This window comes from Bubalus bubalis, chromosome 11 (genome assembly GCF_019923935.1).
Source record: "Bubalus bubalis isolate 160015118507 breed Murrah chromosome 11, NDDB_SH_1, whole genome shotgun sequence".
NCBI classification, from domain to species: Eukaryota; Metazoa; Chordata; class Mammalia; order Artiodactyla; family Bovidae; genus Bubalus; species Bubalus bubalis.
This window is the reverse complement of record NC_059167.1, coordinates 51,675,495-51,691,200: the sequence shown is the minus strand read 5'-3', so window position 1 is coordinate 51,691,200 and position 15,706 is coordinate 51,675,495. Positions and strand designations below refer to the sequence as shown.

The 15,706-nt window shown below is 37.0% G+C and overlaps 1 protein-coding gene across 1 annotated transcript in view; it reads left to right on the top strand.

Moving 5' to 3' along the window:
* The window catches only part of ADAM10 (ADAM metallopeptidase domain 10), a 144,348-nt gene that overhangs the window by 51,496 nt on the left and 77,146 nt on the right, over positions 1-15,706 (top strand). The window contains exons 3-4 of the mRNA XM_006056746.4: positions 13,185-13,303; positions 15,395-15,553. Of these exons, the coding sequence (XP_006056808.1) occupies positions 13,185-13,303; positions 15,395-15,553 (278 nt within the window). The remainder of the gene's footprint in view (positions 1-13,184; positions 13,304-15,394; positions 15,554-15,706) is intronic.

Genomic DNA, 15,706 nt, shown 5'->3' with positions numbered 1-15,706 from the left:
CTGTGCGACCCCATAGACGGCAGCCCACCAGGCTCCCCTTGTCCCTGGCATTCTCCAGGCAAGAACACTGGAGTGGGTTGCCATTTCCTTCTCCAATGCATGAAAGTGAAAAGTGAAAGTGAAGTCGCTCAGTCATATCTGAGTCTTAGTGACCCCATGGACTGCAGCCTACCATGCTCCTCCATCCATAGGATATTCCAGGCAAGAGTAGTGGAGTGGGGTGCCATTGCCTTCTCCAATCACTTTGTACTAGTTAGGTTCTAAAATAGTCTGTACTGGGAGAATAATGCTGAAACAACAAATCAAATATAAACACAAAGTCTAGCATATCAGGAATCTTAAATCTTAGACAAATAATTGTGTTATGTGTAGTAGTACTTGTCTTTTTTCTTTTTTTAAAACCTAAATCACAAATTCTCTTAAATGGAATTTTGATCCTTGGATTGAATGAACAAATGTGTATTTCCTTTATTTTTATTTAAGCTACAAGAGATGTTTCTCTAGTTTTCGTATGCCATAATTTACTAAGTCCACTTGTATGTTTTATTTCAATCCTTTCATTGTTTTATGTATTTATTAATCATCCAGTGTATTTCAGGTGCTTTTATTTACTTTTACTTTAGTTTTGGTTGTGCTGCACGGCTAGCAGGAACTTAGTTCCTCAGCCAGAGGTTGAACCTGAGCCCCTGGCAGTGGAATTGTGGAGTTCTCACCACTAGATTGCCAGGGAATTCCCTTTCAGGCACTTTTAGTAGCTGCTAGGAATAGAGAAGCTGAACAAGAGAAGTTCTTACATTCAGAATTTTATGGACTCATGAGAAATAGAGGTATTATATTAGGAATAATAGCTGTGATAAATGTTAAGAATTAAAAGATTGCTGTGGAAGCATAGGGGAATACCATCTTGTCTGGAGGTCAGGGAAGGCCACTGGTCTTAGAAAATGACTTTAAATGGATCCGGGAAAGATGACAAAGAAGGAGGTGATTAGACAGAGGAAATAGCATGTGTGAAGATACTGAGATGAAGGAATTTCATATGGCTGATTCCTAAGATGTGAGGGAGAATGGTTTCTAATTAGGCTGACATAAGCAGGAGCCAGATCTTTGAGAGTGTATGTAAGTCATGGTGATAGTTTTTTTACTTAACCATGGAACATTTTTAATGGTAAGTAACTTTATGAGGTAAAAAAAGTCTGGTCTGGCTGCAGATGAAGAATAGTTTGGAAAGGAGTAATGTTAAAGGGATTAAGATATCCTCATGAGAAGTGGTCATGTATGGATATGAGAGTTGGATTGTGAAGAAAGGTGAGCGCTGAAAAATTGATGCTTTTGAACTGTGGTGTTGGAGAAGACTCTTGAGAGTCCCTTGGACTGCAAGGAGATCCAATTAGCCCATCCTAAAGGAGATCAGTCCTGGGTGTTCATTGGAAGGACTGATCTGAAGCTGAAACTCCAATACTTTGGCCACCTCATGCGAAGAGTTGACTTATTGGAAAAGACGGTGATGCTGGGAGGGATTGGGGGCAGGAGGAGAAGGGGATGACAGAGAATGAGATGGCTGGATGGCATCACCGACTCGATGGACATGAGTTTGAGTAAGCTCCTGGAGTTGGTAATGGACAGGGAGTTCATCGTTCATGGGGTCGTAAAGAGTCGGACACGACTGAGCGACTGAACTTAACATGAGAAGTGGTATCCTGGATTAGGATGGTACTAGAGATGATGAAGGAGAGTGGATAAATGTGAGAGATATTTTGAAGGTAGAATTTATTGGGCATAGTTCATACATAGTGAGGTCCTAAGAGGAGTCGAGGATGACTTTTTCTAGTTTGAGCAAATGAGTGATTGCTGGAGCCATTTACTGAGATAGGATACTGGAACAGCTATAAGTTTTGAGGAGAAGTCAGAAGCTCAGTTTTGAACATGTTATGTGACGTTTATGAAGAGGGCCCAGTTGCTGAAGTGCTGCTGAATGCCAGTATTTTAAGTTGTAAGTGGAGGAGGGGGTGCAAAAACTGAAGAGTGGTAAGAAAAGTAGGAAACCTGAGAGCATAATACCTAGAAGCCAGGGAAAAGCGTTCAGAGGAAGGGAGTGGTTAATTACTGCTTTTTGCTTTTGTCTTGCTAAACATTACCAGTATTCCTAGTCCGCGTTAATAATCCTTTGAATTTCTCTAGTTTTGTTTGATCTTGCTGATCTAGTTATACAAAGTAAGTCAAATTTGGGGACTTCATAGTCATGTATAAGGGTAAAGAAGTAACATTTTTTTTGTTTGAATTTCTAATAATTTATGATAATAACCAGGGTATCTTTGGGCATTTTGGTTAAAAGAGCATATTGGGCCAGTATCTTTGAAAAACCATCTCTACTAATTCTGTGGTGATTGAATGCAAGGACCTGGTTAGTTTTTGAGTATAGCTTGGCTAGTTTTTCCCCAAATGTAAGAAATACAAACACATTTTAATTGTCCATGATAAAATTGTTCTGACACGACTCCACCAGTTTTTTAATGTTTTGCTTTCAGCAGTAGCTTGCTCATACTTGTTATTAAACTCAGTGAGCCTTTCACATTGTTCATCTTAGAGACTTCAGAGGTTGCTCTCTCCAACTCAGATGACATTTTGGAGACATGGTCAGTCATTCAGCTTCACTTGTATATATTTTAAGTCCCCAAACAGGAGATTTTAGTCATACTCTGTGTGAATGTTTAAAAATCTGTTTTATTAAATCCTTTGCTACAAACGTACATCTAGTCAAAGCTATGGTTTTTCCAGTAGTCATGTATGAATGTGAGAGTTGGACTATAGAAAAAGCTGAGCGCTGAAGAATTAATGCTTTTGAATTGTGGTGAAGATTCTTGTGAGTCCTTTGGACTGCAAGGAGATCCACCCAGTCCATCCTAAAGGAGATCAGTCCTTAGTGTTCATTGGAAGGATTGATGTTGAAGCTGAAACTCCAATACTTTGGCCACTGGATGAGAAGAACTGACTCCTTAGAAAAGACCCTGATGTTGGGAAAGATTGAAGGCGGGAGGAGAAGGAGATGTCAGAGGATGAGATGGCTGGATGGCATCACTGATTAGATGGACATGAGTTTGAGCAAGCTCCGGGAGTTGGTGATGGACAGGGAGGCCTGGCGTGCTGCAGTCCATGGGGTCGCAAAGAGTCGGACACGAGCATGAGTGGCTGAACTTAGAACTTACTTTTTCTCTTAGGCTTATTCTTATTTCTTGTTTTAACAAACTCCATGATGATAAGATGATGGTGTTGTCTTCTTAAGTTCTTGCTACTTCATCATCAACCAGTTATTCACAGTATATCAGTATTAAATCTCTAGTAGAAGTTCTCATCATTGTGTTCCTTTTCTTTTGGAGGTTGATACTATCAGTAATGCAAAATCAAAAAGTTGTTAAACAGTTTGCTATTGCAGAATGGCAGTAGCTCTTTTTCATCAGAAACTTTATCTTAAGTGGGAGGGAGGCTGAGGATAAGAATTCAGTGTAGAACCCACTTACCCAAATAAAAGGAGACCTGAACTGCTTGCATGGTTGCAGTTGAATGAGAAGAGCCCACGAGTGGGGCTTGCAGGAGGGGTTTGAATCTTCAGGCCGCCCTGGATTGGAAAGATAACAAAGGCAGAAAAATGTGTATGGGAGTAAAATCCTTGAGGCGCATGGGGGAGGAGACGGCAAGTTTTATCTTTTAAAAGGAGAGATTTGAGATAATGAGAATGTGCAGCAGGACGACAAGTCCCCTTCCTTCCTCTCACTTCCCACAGCCGGCACAGGGAATATTGCAGTTTGAAGAAATATATTCATGGAGATGTTTTAAACAGCGTTTGTCACATAAAGAATAACTTGCTGGCTGCCCAGGTCTTCATTAATTGAACAAAGATCTTCTGTGTGCTATATTCTATTTTCTTACCATATCTCCTCCCCTCCCCGCTCTATATACCACTTCAGCCCAAGTGATTTTTCTCTAACACGCAGTGTGTGTACTTCTGCTGCTCACAGCTCTTTCCCACCTCCATCCATAGCCACATGGCTCTTGAGCCTCCATTTCATTCAAATCTCTGCTCAAATGTCATCCATTCAGAGAAATCTTGCCTAGCACCGTTTGTAAAGTAGCACTTTCTTTCCTTCTTCCATTCTGTCCTTTTATCCTGCTTTGTTTTTCGTCATAGCACTTACCACTACAAACTTCAGTTTTAGTTTCACGTTTATCTTCCTTGGTAATTCTTAAGGAATCTTATATGTTTATTTTTGCTTATTTGAGGCAATCTGTCTACCTCAGGACCATTAGTAAAGCCTGGAACTGTGTTTTTCAAACTATAGAGCCCTAGAATTTCTGTGGAGGATGCCTCAGGTTTGGCCCAATGGCCTACACCTGGGCTAACTGTTCTTTCCCTTTCTATCAACCTCTTATGTTTTTTCAGGGGGGTGGCTCCCTTAAGATAATTTGAAAAAGGACTTTCCTGTTTCAAAAAGTGTACTATTTGACTTATAATAATATTTGCTATTAATACTGGCAGCATGTCTTACAAAAATAATTTGGATGCGGACTCTGTCAAGCATCTTTATGAAGAAGAAGGTGAATGTTCCAGGGATAGAATACCTAGAAACGTCTATTTTCTAAGGAAGGCCTGTTAAGTCCTGTTTTATTTCTAGGAGTCATTCTCCAGGCCTGTGACAAACCTGTCCCGTTTAGACACAGTAGACCTCTCTGGGACTGCCAGATCACTCTGACATACTTGGAAGCAAAGCTTTTGCTCTCAGATTTCTTTCCCCAGTTAACAAGGTACTTCATTAGCTGAGGCTTTTTTGTCCTATTAGGTTGGTACAAAAGTAATTGCGATTTTGGACCATGAATTTTAAATCATTATAACTAGGTTCAAACACATTTTTATTAATCAAAATAAGAACCATTACAATCAACACATTTTTGCCAACGAGAAGTAAGTTTGTTTATTCCTGTAGCATGAAAATCCACATCTTGGGATTTGACCATCTCTTGGAAAGCATTTTCTGCTTTCTGCTGTTTGTGAAAGCGTTTTCCCTGCAAAAGTTGTCAAGATGCTTGAAGAAGTGGTAGTGGATTGGTAAGAGATCAGGTGAATATGGTGGATGAGGCAAAACTTTGTAGCCCAATTTGTTCAACTTTTGAGATGTTGGTTGTGTGACGTGTTGGTCGGGCATTGTCGTGGAGAAGAATTGGGCCCTTTCTGTTGACCGGTGCGGGCTGCAGGTGTTGCAGTTTTTGGTGCATCTCATCAATTTGCTGAGCATATTTCTCAGATGCGATGGTTTCATCAGGATTCAGAAAGCTGTAGTGGATCAGACTGGCAGCAGACCACCAGAGACCATGACCTTTTTTTGGTGCAAGTTTAGCTTTGAGAAGTGCTTTGGAGCTTTTGCTTGGTCCAGCTACTGAGCTGGTCATCACTGGTTGTTGTAAACAGTCCACTTTTTGTTGCACATCACAGTCTAATCAAGAAATGGTTTGTCGTTATTGTGTAGAATAAAAGAAGACAGCACTTCAAAACTTTTTTGAGTTGCAGTCAGCTCATGTTGGAGAAGGAAATGGCAACCCACTCCAGTATTCTTGCCTGGAAAATCCCATGGACAGAGGAGCCTGGTAGGCTAGTGGGGTTGCAAAGAGTCGGACACAACTGAGCAACTTCACTTTACTCATGAGGCACCCAGTAACTTAGCCTTTTCACCTTTCCAATTTGCTTCAAATGTCAAATGACCATAGGATGGTTGATGTTGAGTTCTTCTGCAATTTCTCATGTAGTTGTAAGAGGATCACCTTCAGTGATGGCTCTCAGGTGGTCCTCGTCAATTTCTGATGGCTGGCCACTATGTGCTTCATATTTGAGGCTCTAGTCTTCTTTGCAAAACTTCTTGAATCATCCCTGCACTGTACGTTCATTAGCAGTTCCTGGGCCAAACGCTTGTTGATATTGCATGAGTTGTCTCTGCTGTTTTACGACCCATTTTGTACTGGATTAAAAAAATCGCTTGAATTTGCTTTTAGTCTAACGTCATTTCTGTAATCTAAAATAAACATAAACAGCAAACAGTGAGTCATTAGCAGAAAAACATGAAGTGAGAAATGCCATTAAAATGATGTATAACATAACCACATTTATTTAAGAATGTATTCCAATATCAAACAGCAAAGTTTCACAATAATGCAAAATCGCAATTTTGCACCAGCCCTAATACTATGACCAGTTCGAGGGATGCATCTTTAACTATTGCTGGTTTCTTCTGAGAGTCGGAGCCATATACTGTCTATAGCCTATAATCATGTGAGGGAAAAGACAACTTCTTTTTACTCTATAATCTTAACTGTTCTAATCTATAGAATGGTACCTCATTAGTATAGAAGGTATATGATCTAGAAACTTACAGAATCATATACTAAAATAATTTATTTTGTTGTCCATACTGAAGGTGGTTCTCCTACTTCTAGTACTGCTTAGATTCAGAGTGCTTTTTTAAAGCCTCAGAGGGGAAAACCATCTTTTATTACCACATGGTACAACTGCATTTTCAAAGCATGAAACTTTCAAAGCCAGAGATTTGGAAAATCCGTTTCATGTATTTTTTCAAATGACTGTCATTTGTTAGCTGATTTTGCCTGCCTATAATTTCACTCCATTCTTTATAACTTTACTATATGGCACTGTAGAAAGAATGATAATAGAACTACTATAATCAGGATGAGATACAAAATACTATTGATCCATACAGTGAACACAGTGGTTAAATCTAAGAGTAGGAAAACATCCCCAGTGCAAATAGTGTTCCTTACACAGAGCATCTTCCACCTCAAAGGAAATCTAAAATTTATCTTTGGTGGCAGTGCACTATATTATAATAACAAAAAAAGAACTGAACTTACTGAAAGAAGCATAGTAAAAGGGGACAGAGTTTAGCCTTAGTCTTAAGAGTGTCTCAGGCATTAATAATCAAAGGGTACTTTGTATGGTGGTGTACAGTAAAATTTTCAGTAAAATTCAGATAAGGTTATATCTTACTTGGATTTGTTCAGATTTTAAAAGGTAACTTGTTGGTGAAGACTGGTAATATCACATACATTAAGCCCACTTCAGCACTCAGCAAATATTAACTTGACTGCTTCTATCACATGCTTGAGAGGCATTTGTGATACGGTCAAAAGGAAGATGCAGCAACCAAATACTAGAGCTCTAGTCCTAATTCTAGTCTTGTGACCTGAGTCTCATAAAAACATTCATCATGCTTCCCTTGCAAGGTTACTGTGAGGATGAGGTGCAGTAATATGTGTGAAAGTGCTCTGAAACTATTTTATTTTTGTTGTTTAATCATGAAATTGTGTCTTATTCTTTGTGACCCAGTGGACCGTAGCCTGCCAGACTCTTCTGTCCATGGCATTTTCGAAGGCATGAATACTTTAGTGGGTTGCCATTTCTTTGTCCAGGGAATTTTCCCAACCCAGGAATCGAACCCGTGTCTTCTGCATTGACAGTTGGATTCTTTACCATTGAGCCACCAAGGAAACCCTGAAACCTACATAAATTTGAGAACAATGTTATAATCTCATCATTATCACAATACTGCTATCTCAACCAGTAGTATCTCAACCAATATTCTAGGGGCTTTTACTACTGGGATGGGTATCTTTGCCCACACAATTTTATTTTATCCCTTAGTTTTGGGGAATACATGATTTTTGAAATTTTATTTTTATGTTGGCAAAATAACATGTAACTTAAATGATTTTAACCATTTTTAATGGTTACAACTTAGTGGCGTTAGGTACATTCAAAGTGTTGTCAAACTATCACTGCTGTTCATTTCCAGAGCTTTTTGATTAAACTAAACAGAAACTGTGTACCCATTAAATAATAACTCTGTATTCTGACCTACTAGCCCTTGGTAACCTCTGTTCTACTTTCTGTCTCTAGGAATTTGCCTATTCTACGTACCTCATAACTGGGGTTATATGATACATGACCTTCTGCATCTGGCTCGTTTCACCTAGCATAGTGTTTCCAAGGTTCATCCGTGTTGTATCATGTATCAGAATTCCATTCCTTTTTAAAGCTAAATAATCCACTATATGTTTATTCTACTCATACATACATCTTGAAATCCGTATGTTGGTGGACATTAGGGTTGTTTCCATCTTTTGGCTATTATGAATAATGCCATAAACATTGGTGGACATGAGTCCCTGATTTCCGGTCCTTAGGGTGTATACCTAGAAGTAGAATTTTTGGATAATACAGTAGTTCTCTGTTTAACTTTTTGAGGAACCACCAAACTGTTTTCCCAAAATGCAGTGATTTTTTTTTTTTTAAGGCAGTGTTCACTGTAATTTTTCTTACCCTTGGGCCAAAAGTTCCTGCTTATAATGGTTTTAAGGTATAACAGTTTTGCTAAATAATAAACAAATCCTGAATGACAAACAGATTAAGCTCATGGACTTTTACTGTTTAGTCTGTTTAACGAAGATGCTCTTTTAGAAGTGCTATTTATATAGTAAATTAAAAGTACATAAATGAATATAAATGAATGATTTTCAAATCATTATGATCCTTTAAGAAATAATGTGTATATTTATACTTGTATATATGATCAAGGATTTCCTGTCAGTTGATGAAAGCAACTTTATGAAAAGGATGTGGAATAAGAATTCAGGCAGGATTCCTATTTGTTTAGGATTGTTTTTTTAACTGTGGAATTCCCATTTAGAAGATCTTTGGCTTTGTTGATTGCTTGCTACAGTGGATTAGAACCTTAAGGTTCTAAGGATATCTTTCCTAGCCTACAGTCATTGTCACAGTATTTGGGAAGCCCTAGGAGATATTTTGTGAGAGTTTTAGGCAAATAGAAGTGAGTGCAGCCACAAAATAAAAGATTGCCAATATTGACTGGAAATTAAGGAAAAAAGATTATAGTGTTCAAAAACAGTGACATTATTATGAAGCTAATGGATAAAACCTAACTGTTGACCCCTATTCACTTGAAAAATGATTTGATTTTTTTCTTTAAAAATCGTCTTTATTGAAGTATAATTTACATTACGTTCATTTCAAGTGTATAGTTTCAGTTCAGTTCAGTCGATCAGTTGTGTGTGACTCTTTGCAACCACATGGACTGCAGCACACTAAGTTTCCCTGTCCAGCACCAACTCCCGGAGCTTGCTCCGACTCATGTCCATCGAGTTGGTGATGCCATCCAACCATCTCATCCTCTGTCTTCCCCTTCTCCTCCTGCTTGCAGTCTTTCCCAGCATCAGGGTCTTTTCCAGTGAGTCAGTTCTTCCCATCAGGTGGCCAAAGTATTGGAGTTTCAGCTTCAACATCAGTCCTTCCAGTGAATATTCAGGACTGATCTCCTTTAGGATAGACTGGTTGGATATCCTTGCAGTCCAAGGGGTCTCAAGAGTCTTCTCCAAAAACCACAACTCAAAAGCATCAATTCTTTGGCGCTCAGCTTTCTTTATCATTCAATTCTCGCATCCATACATGACTAGACTGACCTTTGTCGGCAAAGTAATGTCACTGCTTTTCCACATGCTGTCTAGGTTGGTCATAGCTTTTTTTCCAAGGAGAAAGTGTCTTTTAATTTCATGACTGCAGTCACCATGGCTGCAGTGATTTTGGAGCCCCCCCAAAAGAAGTCTCTCACTGTTTTCACTGTTTCCCCATCTATTTGCCATGAGTGATGGGACCGGATGCCATAATCTTTGTCTTTTGAATGTTGAGTTTTACGCCAGCTTTTTCACTCTCCTCATTCACTTTCATCAAGAGGCTCTTTAGTTCCTCTTTGCTTTCTGCCATTAGGGTTGTGTCATCTGCATATCTGAGGTATTCATATTTCTCCTGGCAATCTTGATTCCAGCTTGTGCTTCATCCAGCCCAGCATTTCTCATGATGTACTCTGCATATAAGTTAAATAAGCAGGGTGAAAATATACAGCCTTGACATACTCCTTTCCCAATTTTGAACCAGTCAGATGTTCATGTCTGGTTCTATTGTTGCTTCTTGACCTGCATACAGAATTCTCAGGAGGCAGGTAAGATGGTCTGGTATTCCCATTTCTTTAAGAATTTTCCACAGTTTGTTGTGATCTACACAGTCAAAAGCTTTAGTGTAGTCTGTGAAGCAGATGTTTTTCTGAAATTCCCTTGCTTTTTCTGTGATCCAGTGGATATTGGCAATTTGATCTTGGGTTCCCCTGCCTTTCTGAATCCAGCTTGAACATCTGAAAGTTTTCGGTTCACATACTGTTGAAGCCTAGCTTGGAGAATTTTGAGCATTACTTTGCTAGAGTGTGAGATGAGTGTAATTGTGTGGTAGTTTGAGCATTCTTTGGCATTGCCTTTCTTTGGGATTGGAATGAAAACTGACCTTTTCCAGTCCCGTGGCCACTGCTGAGTTTTCCAAATTTGCTGGCATATTGAGTGCAGCACTTTCACAGCATCATCTTTTAGGATTTGAAATAGCTCAACTGGAATTCCATCACCTCCACTAGCTTTGTTTGTAGTGATGCTTCCTAAGGCCTACTTGACTTAGCATTCCAGGATGTCTGGCCTTAGGTGAATGATCACACCATTGTGATTATCTGGGTCATTAAGATCGTTTTTGTATAGTTCCTCTGTGTATTCTTGCCACCTCTTAGTATCTTCTGCTTCTGTTAGGCCCATGCTGTCACTGTCCTTTATTGTATAGTTTTATCATTTCAAGCATATAGTTTAAGTTTTGATTAATGTATGTACTTGTGAACCACCATTCAAACCAAGGTGTAGAACATTTCCATCAGAGCAAAAAAGTTCCTTCATTCCCATTTGCTCTTAGTCTCTCTCCATCCCAGGTAATCACTGATCTGCTTTCTGACACTATAGATTTTCCCTGTTAAATTACATGTATATGGAATTATACTATGTGCAGTCTTTTGTGTTATAAAAGTACCTATTTTTAGGAATTTAATCATTTTATTAAATATATAATGCTGATATGCAGATGACACAACCTTGTATATCTCAGATATGCAGATGACACCACCCTTATGGCAGAAAGTAAATAAGAATTAAAGAACCTCTTGATGAAAGTGAAAGATGAGAGTGAAAAAGTTGGCTTAAAGCTCAACATTCAAAAAATGAAGATCATGGCATCCAGTCCCATCACTTCATGGCAAATAGATGGGGACACAGTGGAAACAGTGACAGACTTTATTTTTTTGGGCTCCAAAATCACCGCAGATGGTGACTGCAGCCATGAAATTAAAAGACGCTTCCTCCTTGGAAGAAAATCTATCACCAACCTAGACAGCATATTTAAAAGCAGAGACATTGCTGATAAAGGTCTGTATAGTTCAAAGCTATGGTTTTTCCAGCAGTCATGTTTGGATGTGAGAGTTTGGACCATAAAGAAAGCTGAGTGCTAAAGAATTGATGCTTTTGAAATGTGTTGTTGGAGAAGACTCTTGAGAGTCCCTTGGACCGCAAGGAGATCCAACTAGTTTTTCGTAAAGGGAATCAGTCCTGAATATTCATTGGAAGGACTGATGCTGAAGCTGAAACTCCAATACTTTGGCCACCTGATGGGAAGAACTGACTCACTGGAAAAAGGCCTGATGCTAGGAAAGATTGAAGGCAGGAGGAGAAGGGAATGACAGAGGATGAGATGGTTGGATGGCATCACCAACTCGATGGACATGGGTCTGGGGAAGCTCCAGGAGTTGATGGACAGGGAAGCCTGGCATGCTGCAGTCCATGGGGTTGCAGAGAGTCAGACATGACTAACAACTGAACTGAACTGACTCATTTTATTGTTGAATAGTTTGCTACTATATGAATAAGCCACAACCTTTTCTCTCTCTACTTGCTGATTAACATTAAGGTTATTTCCAGGTTTTGGCTATTTTGAATAAAACTGCTTTGGACATTTGTGTCCAGTTGTTTGTGTGGACATATATTTTATATTTTCATTTCTCTTGGTGTAGAATTCTGGGTCATAGGGTTTTTGCATGTTTAACTTTATAAATAACAGCCAATTTTCCAAATTGTTCCATTTTTTACCTTCAGCAGCAGTGTGTCACAGTTCAAATTATTTCTTGTCCTACAACATTTGGAGGTTGGCTAATTAAAAAGTTTGGTTCATATTCATTAAGTAGAAATTATGTTATATGCACACTTTTATGGCAGTTGTGAAAATTGATTAGTTAGTTGATTATGAAAGTTAAGGCAGTTGATTTAGTTCTAAAAGTTTACTAGTGATAGCTAATATGTTATCCTTTACATCTCCTTTGTGCCAAGTACCGTGTTAATGAGTTTATTTTTTCATAGATTATAATCCCTAGTCCTTAAAATGGTTCCAGAAAAGAGAATGTGTTATCTTTATTTAGTGGATAGGAATACTGGACTAGTAAATTTACGCTTAAGATTTTGATTCTGAATTTGATTCTAAAACCTGAGATTTCTTTACTTAATTTTATTTTAGTATTTTGGTCTTTTCTTTTATAGAGGATAGGTAGAATGAATATGATTTCAGCTATCATGGTTCTTTGTGTTGGAGTCTCCAAACTGAACTGAGAAAGGTCTAAAAAGAACTAAAAGAAGTTGCCCCAGGGAAAAATAAAGGATTTGAAATGTTTTCTGTGTGTGTATGTATGTGTGTGTGTGTGTCTCTTTCTGTATGTGTCTGTAGGAAAGAGCATGCATACTTACTTTTCTGATAGGAGATGTTAAGTATCTAATTAGATGACACTTTTGTATGTGTTATCTGAATTGTGGATAAGAGGAGAAAATGGCAAAGCTGTGGAATTACTAGAGAGGAAAGACAGGTAGTGGTGAATAACAGTAATTGAGTTAAGAAGCTTCTTTTTATCTTCAATCACCTTAGTTGCCCTCAGAATGATCTTGTTTCACCATGTAGGAATCAGCCTATAGGCATTTATTTTTTAATATATTCCTAGATGATTACTGATTATTTATTTGTATGTGAGTTTTATCAGTGTTAGGTTGAATTTTAGATCAGAATTTTAATAAGAAAATTGGTCAGTTATTTCCCAAATAGACAAGTTTTGTGGAACAGTCCACATTTTGCAGATTTCCTTTATTTAAAAAAATAATTGTTTAAATTTGGATCCTTTTAATTTCATTTTTTTCCTTTTCCACCCTGTTTGCAGACATTTCAACCTTCGAATGAAGAGGGATACTTCCCTTTTCAGTGAGGAGTTTAGGGTGGAAACATCAAATGCAGTACTTGATTATGATACTTCTCATATTTACACTGGACATATTTATGGTAAGTTGAACCTTAAAAGAACTCTGATTTTTTCTACACAAGGAAATTCATGTTGTTTGAAGTGTAGGCAAATATTTCAGAAAGATGGTATAAATCCTGGGCAGATTTGACTGTATCATGAAGAACAGTGGTCTTTGAAAGATGAAGTAATTCTTGGATCAATTTTTACATATATGTTTAGTATCGAATTATGTAGTGTCTGGCTTTTAAAAGGTATGAAGTTTTGATTCTCTCGTTACTTCCAAACTGCTACATATTTTTAAAAATTTTAATGATTTATATAATTTTTCTGATTTTCCAAGAAAGAAATTAACAGTAACTTAACTGTGTTTTATAAGAGAAGAAGTCTACAATGAAACTGTAAAATGATCTTAACAGCCAAAAATAATGTGCAGAGTCTTTCATAGGAAAGTCCTCTGAAGGCCTTCTGTCCTCAGAATCTATTTGCTTTTTGTTCACAATTCTAACAACTTTCTCTTACTACACCAGATTTAAAAAGATATTAGGGAGATGAGGGCACAGTTACTAGTTCAATGGAAAACTACATTTATCAGCTTAGTAATGAAGGAAGAACAGAACAATTTATGGAAGTTGTAAAAAAGCTAAAAAATCAAAGTCTTCTGGGGGAATTATGGACAAAATATCATGGAATTACAACTCTGTACGTTAGTAAATACTCAAGATGAGCCTCATTATTAAGAGTTATTAAAGTTAACTGAAAGTTAAATTTCGTTTCTACATAGTAGAGAGATTTTCCCTCAAATATTAACTTGAAAAATTAAACACTTTGAGAAAGGTTTCTTTTTCTTTTTTTTTTTTTATGAGGGTAAATGAGGTTTTTTTATACTTAAAATTTCTCATTTGTGGATTGGGCACAGTTAATAAATTTAAAGGTTTTTTTACTGTTATAATTGTGTAATAGAAAAGTAAAGTGTTTTTCCATTGATCAAGATTTCTAATGTTACAGTTTTTTTTATTATTTTCTTGATAGTTTATCTTGCTGGATAAGTAACTTAGTAGTCGTCCCCCCCTTTATTTTGCTAGGTGATAGTCGAGAAGGTATAACAAAATGAGTTTATAGATAAACATTGTATCATTTAAAATGCAAATGTCTTGGACTCAGCTTCAGTCTATGATTAAAGTCAACTAATTAGTGCTAATCTACAGCTTAGAAATTGGGGGAAAAAAAAACCCTGATATTGAGAATTTTTTTTTTTTAGTTGTGTTTGTGTATATTCATAATAACTTTTAATTGTTAGTATCTGAGAAAGTTATAATACATTATGGTGAATAAAAGAGAAAGCCATACAAAGTCAGAAAATAAAAGCTAGACCTCAGCTTTTAGTGAGAAAATTTTAAATGGTAAATTAAACTTTATAGATCCCTCCTACTTCCCACCTCTTATCATTTGATGTTTTGTGACTGTATTAAAAACCAAAACTACTTTCTTTTTTATTATTTTCTTTCCCTAAAGAAGTATCATTGATGAGACACTCACAAACTTCTAGTATCTTAAAAAGAATTAGTGGTATACTTATAAAATATTTAACACTCTTCTATTTTGAAAATGTATTTCTAAAACCCAGTTATGCTAAGGAAGCCAAGACGCATGCAGAATACATTAAGTGGGAAAGGACTTTTTTTTTTTTAATGACAATTAAAGCAGAAATTCAAAATATACTTTAATGTCTTTATTTTGAAAGTATGTATTTTATACTTGTAGTTTAAACAAAGAGCTGTTAAATGTATGAATTTTAACAAAGAGCTGCTTGTCTCTTTCAAAGTTTATTTAGCAGCCATTTATTCGATGACTATTGCATACATGCCAGGCTCTGAGCTAGGTGCTGGGAATTTGATTGTCGGCAAGACAGATGTTCCATATTTCATTGTTTATATATATGTATAAAATATATATTTACTAAGTTCTAGTTGTTCACATTTAGGTTGATATATTTCATGTGAAAATTAATTTCTCTGGTAAATTTGTATTTAGGTTTTTTTTAATACATAAGAATGGCTTTTTAAAGGAGAATAAACTTAACATTCATGTGCAATTTGAGTTTGTTAAGAGTTTGTTGCTTTCATTAATAGGTGAAGAAGGAAGTTTTAGCCATGGGTCTGTTATTGATGGAAGATTTGAAGGATTCATTCAGACTCATGGTGGCACATTTTATGTTGAACCAGCAGAGAGATATATTAAAGACCGAACTCTGCCATTTCACTCTGTCATTTATCATGAAGATGATATTAGTAAGTACTTAATTTTGCAAAAGCATATAAATAGTTGAAACTATGTGGAGACAAATGAAATCTGAGCTGTTTTCTTTCCTAAGCTATTAATCAGGATAGAAAATAGGTTCACAACCAAAATTTCAATTAAATGATAGATTTATATAGTAAGAC